Genomic DNA, 8064 nt, shown 5'->3' on the forward strand with positions numbered 1-8064 from the left:
GTGGGCGAGGTGGACGAAGTGGGGGGCGAGTTCGAGTTCGTAGCCGTCAGCTCGCCCGTCGACCTTATAATGGCGACAGGCCTCGCCATCGGGGCCGGAGGTGGTGGCGGAAGCATCGAGCTCGGATAATACTGTGAGAACTTTTGTATGCCAGTGCGGGGTCCGGCTAGCTGCGCCTGGAAATACCACACACCCACCGATCAACGTCGTCGACCCGCGCGTGATCCATTCACCCCGTTTTCTGTGACTTCGCACTCCCGATCTACCGGACTAAGAACTTTGCCTTTTTTTGTATCTTATTCGTCCTTTCGTTTTAACTGATCTCTTGAATTTTTATCTACCGATTCGTTCATTTAGTCATTTACCGTTTAGGGGTTTTGAATCGCGTTGAAACCCGCGTTTGCGAGATTCGTGGATTTTAAGATGGATCATATCGTGACTTTCGTCGATTTACCTAAAACGCATGTAGCTATTTCTTTGGATTCGTAACAATATTGAGAAGTTCGTGCCAATAATGGTGCATCGCAAACGTGGGGTCGGACATTCCATTCGAAATTGCATTCCAAATTTCCACCAAACGATATCCCCATGTTTCTCCAATTAACCGTTTCAATTTTTATCCACTCCGCCGATAAATCTAACAACAAATTGAATTCGAAAAATCCAGGGCGATTGGAACACGGATGACGTTCACGCAGGTCGGAGAAGAACCGCCCCGTTGTCCGTTTCGTCCTCTCGAAGGTAACGAACGGTGTTCCCTGGCTCGAGTCCACGACAACGGACAACGTGGCGGGTTGAAAAAGGATCCGGAAGCTACCTGGGGCAGTTGTTGAGTATTCTCGGCCTCCTGGCAGACGAACGTCACGAAATCCGACAGGGTGTCGTGACCGTTCTCGGGATACTTGACCACCCCCGTGGAGGCAGGGTGCTCCGGTTGGTAGTAGGCAAGCCCGGACATACTTTGACCGGAACCACCGGCCAGTCCTTCGTGCGGGGAGTGCAATCCTGAAACACAATTCACCACTGTCATGGTCCGACTGCGTGGCCAAGGCCACGGTGAAACCACCCCCTAAATTCGACTCGAGTTCCTTTCCTCGAATCGACTCCGTTTCTGCATCCCCTTCCACTTTTCGTTCCTTCATTCTCGACCGAACGAATTACTCTCTTCCTGTTTCGTTAATAAGATCTTCCGACGAAATTTGCGTTTTACTTTCTCTTTACTTTCACCTCTGCTTCTTCTTCGTTTTGCTTGCTTCTCTCTATTTCGTACATAGCTTTCGCGTTATTGTTATCGCCGTTTAGAGAAAGAACTTTAATAGAAGCGAAAGACGTTGAATAATTTGGGCGATTAGGTAAAGCTGGTCTCCGGGCAATCACGTTGTTCGCTCTGGTTTGGTAATGGTAATTGTTAATGCGGAGAATGTTAGTAAAGTTGGAGCCCGCCACGCGAGAGCTTAGCAGAAGAGGGAGCAAACAGAGGTAACGATTGCTGCTGCGAGTCTGTTAGGGGGTGGTTTTAGTGGTACTTCCGAGGGTAGGGGGTCGACCAACTATAACGATCGTGTTAAATATATATATATATACACACACACACACGATATATGTATATATATACATACATATATATACACATATACATATATATATACATATATATACATATATATATGCACACATATATAAGGCACTCCAAGCGTGAGGCTGGCTGGCTGAAATGTACATGTATTTATATACCAGTGTACGCGTGCTCGCGCGCGTACACGTTCCTCTTACAAATTCTTTGGTTTTATTTTTCATATATACGTATATCTTTCTACAATTCTATGATAAATTTTGTTTGTCGCCGAGCACGCGCGCACGCGTATATCATCAACACGGTTATATACATGTATGTATATAGAGAATATATAGGTATATGTAGAGAATATATATAGATATATAGTGCAACAACAAACATCAAACAGCAAGATAACAACGATTAAACAACACATCAAAAAAACATCAAGGTAACAACAACATCAACATCAATACAATGATATACATATATATGCGGTGATATATATGCATGTATGTATGTATATATATATATGTATATGGTAAACAACAACACCAACATCGCAACAACAATATAGAATACGACATAGAGAGAGATAGAGAGAGAGACAGAGAGAGATAAGTAGAGCAATAAACAAGTCAAGTCTCAATCAAGATTCGAAATTAATTGAACCAATCAATCAAGTCAATTAATTAAGTCAATTAATCAATCAATGAATTAATTAATCCATCCAGCATACGACATACCCAGAGCATTAGCCGTGTGACAGTGAGTGAGAAATAGAGATAATATAATGGTGTGCACGGTTCAACGTGAGTACAGTCTCGAGAACTTTACAAAATTGTCAAAGATCTTCTCAAATTCCATTTTTCCAGAATGTCCGGATCTTCTTACGTTTTGTCGTTATATCCCTCTCTGGTTCGTATTATCTTATCATCGTATCACGTATCATGGAAAGATTTGCATATTTTCCATCGCGAGCTTTTATTCCTGACTCGAGGCTGTACCCTTAAAAGTAGTAATACGTGAACAGGTGGGTGTAACAGGGTGGGCAGACAGACAGACAGACAGACACAGACGAACATACAAACAGACAGACAGTCAGACAGCGACAGCTAGCTTACCAGGTAGACCGGTACTACGCAGTTAGCGAGAAATGCCGTCCGTCTGTCTGTCTGTCTGTCCGTTTCCAAGCCCCGGATCTCATAATCATTCTGGTTCCAGTCGATGTTTCTCGACCGATTTTTTAAACGACTACGTTGGAATTACGCTTCGAAATACACGGGGACAGGGACTGGATCGGCTAAATATTGATCCTCGCTTTTTTATCTCCTTTTTTTTTTGTTCTTTTCACTCTGGTTTGATTGATCGGTAACAGACAGGTCAGTCAGACGGACAGGCAAACGGGGGCGTTAGAAAAATATACATATATAGATATTATACACATATGTTACTATACATACACAGGTGAACAGGAATATCGTAGAGTGTACTTATTTCCATATAGAGGCATATAAAAACACCAGTTTGGTTAGAGAATTATCGATTTGGTTAGTTTCGTGGGGGATGCATTGTGGGGATTGCGTTTTAGTCGTCGGTGCGATACAGCGCGAAAGCGATACAATCTTTTTCCTAGATGAAACTAACGTTATGATATCGTCGAATCGTAGAAACATCATTAGAAATTATCTGTCAAAGTATGAACGATTCCATGTGGTTTTATTATTCTATATTTTATTACTCCATGTTTTATTCGAACGAGGAAGTAAACCGTTAGCCGAGATATAAATGTAACTTAATTGATTTCTGCAATTTTCGGAACTTAAATGGCTCGATAGTTTCTAAAAGAGATTCTATCGAGAATGCGCAAAGGATGGGAAAAGTTTAATTGTAAAGAGAATATATTACGATCTTTAGAGTGGCAGTAGAATGGGTTCGTGTTAAGTCAGACACGAGTACTTCTACACTTGTCTGGCATCGATCGTACGTATCCCTGTACGTAACATCAACGTTTCTTTTCTATTTGGAATTTATCTAGACCCTTCGAAGTAGAAAATCGTTCGCCTTTAAATCGTTTTCGACCATGGCTGTACCATATGGCTGAAAGCGCAAGCTTCGTCGATCGTCCGAACGACGCGACGCGTAAAAATAATCGAAATGAACAACTGAAATCGAAAAATCTATCTCTCACGCGGCCATCGAAACTACAACAGACATTCAGCTGATTCAATTTCTTTGATACTTCCCCTTTTTCCATTCTTCTTTGAACAATGACGGTGTTGCAGCGAACGGCCAGAAATTGAATCATTAAACTAAACAGGCAGCCCTTCCACCTCGACGTCCAAAACGAAAGAGAACCGAACGAGTAAACAAAAGGAACGAAAGAAAGAAAAAAGGAAAAAACGGTCAGCACGCCTACCAACGACAGCATTGCGCGAACAATCGTGCACACAGCTGCAGGCGGCTATATAGAATGGCGCAACAATTATTACGAATACACATACATATATACATCCATTTTAATCGTAATAGTTATCAGCATGGCTGGTGATTATCATCGAAGAAATACACATACATACGTATTTATCTATAATAATTGTCGCACGCATATATGTATCTGTATATATAGTGACGAATAAAAGTATGTATTGGCACTAGATTCCCTTGGGAAATTGTATAGGTACGTACAGAGGATTTTGTAGGAAAATCTGATTTGTACCGATACTTTTGTTCATTACTGTATACATAGGTATATTTAAACAGTTATGTGAGATGCAACACCGAATGCTAACACACATATGTATATAACAATTCTCATAATGGGCTAACATAGAACATTCTTGCTTTTTCGGTTCCTCGTGACGCAGCGGTTTACCATATCGCAATCAGACGTCAGGTGGATTTCTCGGGGATCTCCCTGTGGTGGACAAACACGACCCTCGAATTAGTCCACTTTCTTCATTTTCCGCCCTTTCTCTTCCCTCTCTCTCTCCCGTCCCTCTCCATCCCTCTGTCGCTCGGTCGTACGAGGGTGGAAAGGGATCGTTTCAATCCTTTTGCTCGACAATGCTTTGCAATCTTCTTTTACTATTTTGTTTTTAAATAATCATAGAGTACTATTCTTTCTCGACGGCGAGTTCTTTGAGAGAGGAAAGCTTTTTTCTATTTCTAACGACAAAGTCCAGAGTATTTTCACGACATCTACGATTTCTAGCTAACGTCTGGACCCGGTTGAAACTTCGCTGATCGCGAAGTGGACAGGTGCCAGTGTTTCATCGTGGTTTAACAAGTCATGCAGTCGAAAGACTAGTTTCTCAGTCATATCCGGCATTCTTTAGTATTTTACGCTAGCTTTCGCAATTAAAAAATATCCAAGTCGTCGATCTTTATAATGTAAATCATTCTAATTCTCCGAAATGTTTATCGAAAGATCGTTCATAAGTTTTAAAAGTTGGATATTCGAAAGTCTCGCGAAGATTAACAAGCATAAAACTTTCGATGTGAAGAAAAAAGGATCGTATTATAATTCCTTTCTAATCGTCAGTTTCATACGTGTCTTTCGTTACAACGAAACCTATCAATTGAAAAATTAAATGTTCGTGCATCTTGGAGGAGGAAAAATGGGATAGAAAAAGCACGCGAGAAAGAATACAGGGAAAGCGAGTAATGGAAACGACCAATAAATCGTACAGGGCTCGCGCACTGTACAGAACAAAGCTCGTGGACACTTGAACGGCAATCGATTGTTCGACGTAATACCGCGGTGTTCTATGCAGGGAATGCAGTAAAAAAAACTCGCTCGTATTGCGCGTGAAACAAGCATTTTCCATGTGGACGGTCATCAAACCAACCAATAACCAACGATGGAGTCAACACGGTGCAACAACTACCATAACAACAGAGTCGAGAACTAGGGAACTCGTAAAACAACAACAAGAAAGGAAATTTCAAAGGAAAAAGAGGAAAACATGAAGAAATAGAAGAAAAAGATGGGACAAACGAAACAAGGACGTGCCGTTTTAGCGTACTATCGATGGAAGAGATACATATACATATATTTTGCGAGCTTTTAAAATCTATCAGGTGTTCAAGTTTGATTATATTGCCATATAGGGGGATACAAGGAGTTTGAAATCACGTTCAAGACTATAAAATGTTAATTTGGAGGTGTTTCTTCCTCTGTAGCATAATGTTCGAAGAATTGTTTATAGTATATAATTTGCAAAGCACATTCTTGAAACACACAATTTTCGCAGAATTATATACCAACAAAGTTTCGTATATTAATTGGCAAATAACTTTTACACTCGGAGATTTACTATGTTTTTACATTAAGATGTTTACAACTGTAAGTGCGGCTACATCGGTTATGATGTCTCGACGACTCATAATGTCGCTGATCGTTTTAATATATAGCCTCGCAGTATTTTCTTCCATCCAATATACGCTGCGTTCGATCAACGAAAGGAACGGTGCTTAATTTTGATATTCGAATTTTCCTTCGTTTTCTTTTTTAATCAGAGGATAATGTACCATTTGTAAATCGAGCAGAAGGATAATAAATTGTTGAAAAGAGGTAGCATGGCCCGTTAGAAGCTGAAAAAAACTAAACACTGCACTTAGCGCGATTGGGCAATAGTTCTATTGAATTAAGGCGAACATAACGTATAAGAGAGGTGGTATGAGGCAGAGAAGAACCGAACATCGTGGAGGAGATCGATAGCGAAGGCATTCGAGAGGTTTGCTCGACGACGGTGCATGCCGCGAGGAACGATTACTTCCTGCGTTTTTCTCTCCGTTTTCTCCTCGTCTTCGACGTGTCTCCCTTTATCTTTCCATTTCTTCTTTTTAGCTTTCCTTTCGCGTAATTGCCCTCTTCGTCCCTTTCTTTTCCGAAATCTACGATACTGCAGGATGTTAAATTTTACCACCACGCTCACACTTTTCTTCGTTGTTAGTATCTCAGAGATCTGTATAATCTTTTTCGAGAGAATTCATCGTTTCTAATTCCATGCAATGTCGCGAGATTTTCAAGTTACGTAATTGTACGCCTATGTTTTTAAAAATGTTCTAATCAAAAATCGCCAATCGATAATTATTTCTCTTTTTACTCAGAAGTGAAGGAACTTTGACGTTATAGGTGGTTAAAATCGTCGCAGTCCTCCAAACAGAACTCGAGGCGTTCCAACCGATCTTCAATTTGCAATAACTCGCCGACGAGGGTTCAGAGGAAGTGTGTGCCGGGCAAATTTGTCTCCTGCCGCATCGAAGACACCCTCGAAATCCAGCGTGTGTACGTATGTGTCCGTGTGCAGCGGATGGTCGACGAGAAAGTAGATGTGTGTGTGTGTGTGTATGCGCGCGCGCGTGTGTGTGTAATGCTTGCAGAGACACCAATATACACTGAGAAATATATATATAAAGATATACATATATAGTGGTGCTATGGAGGGTAGGTTCGGGGGTGGGAACGTGATTGTGCAATTTCGAGCTGCGTCGACGATTCGCGCCCTACCCTCGCGCCGAACGAATGCATATTCGGCCGGAAACTTTGTGAAGGAAGCTCGCCGATTTCGATGCCACCGGGATTCAGGAGCTCTTCAGTTGGATTGCTCGTTGATAACGTTAAGAATTTAGTCGTAGCGAAATCTTTTAGAACCTACGACGCGAGTTATCGAATATCGGTGATTCGAAAATTCAATATTCGATATTCGAAGATTTCGAAATTTTAAATAGGAAGTTCGAAGGATTAACAGGACGAGGTATTGAACGTTCGAAGAATCGGTAACGCGAGATTTCCAACATTTAACGATTGAAACAATTCACCGGTGGTACGTAGATTTTGCATAATGTTTGAGAGAAACTCCAATTGGAATTAACTGACGCTTTAAACTCTTAAGATTCGTACGCGATTTTCTTCGATTCGAAGAAATCTCTTCCGAGACATCTCCGATCCGCGATGCGTTTATCGAGTCTCTAAACTGTGAGCTCTTCTTTCCGACGAAACTCTTGGAATTTTCGCGCGAGGATCGATCGCAATTTACGAAGGACGCGGATCGTCGGGCGGGAGTTCGACGATACGTAATGTACAAAAGAGAAACAGAAGGATAGACGATAACAGAGCATCTACGGGGCTTAAGTGATGGTGTGAGTGCGTGAGTAGGTCTCGTAAAACGTTCCAACGTATTTACGAGTGTCTCTGTGTACGAATGTGTGTATGTGTCTATATATGTGTGTACGCGTGTCCGATCGTGTACGTACAATATTCGTGATAAAGATAGAGAAATCAAAGAGAGAGAAAGGAAAAGAAGAGACACGACAGTAGAGTGTAAAAAGAAACAACCACTGGAAAGGAGAAATGACAAACGTGACAGCAATATAGAAAAATATTCGAGCGTATATATACGACATCGTGATGCATGTGCGTACATATACGCGTACACGGACACGCGGCATCGAGAGAACCGGAAGTTCCTTCGGTGGATGCGTGTGTGGCGGGTAACGAGCCA

General features: G+C 41.6%; 1 protein-coding gene across 8 annotated transcripts in view; it reads right to left on the reverse strand.

The window, feature by feature from the left end:
• Positions 1 to 8064, reverse strand: part of LOC100746344 (nuclear factor 1 X-type) — a 69504-nt gene that overhangs the window by 4693 nt on the left and 56747 nt on the right. For 6 of the 8 annotated variants that reach the window (XM_033321362.1, XM_033321361.1, XM_033321364.1 and 3 more), the window contains 2 exons: positions 818 to 1005; positions 13 to 176 (listed from right to left, as the gene is read on the reverse strand). In XM_033321362.1, coding sequence (XP_033177253.1) covers positions 13 to 176; positions 818 to 1005 — 352 coding nt within the window. The remainder of the gene's footprint in view (positions 1 to 12; positions 177 to 817; positions 1006 to 8064) is intronic. The other 2 variants (XM_033321360.1, XM_033321359.1) reach the window with 2 other exon arrangements.

Source organism: Bombus impatiens, unplaced genomic scaffold (assembly GCF_000188095.3).
Source record: "Bombus impatiens unplaced genomic scaffold, BIMP_2.2 scf_0434, whole genome shotgun sequence".
Lineage (NCBI taxonomy): Eukaryota > Metazoa > Arthropoda > Insecta > Hymenoptera > Apidae > Bombus > Bombus impatiens.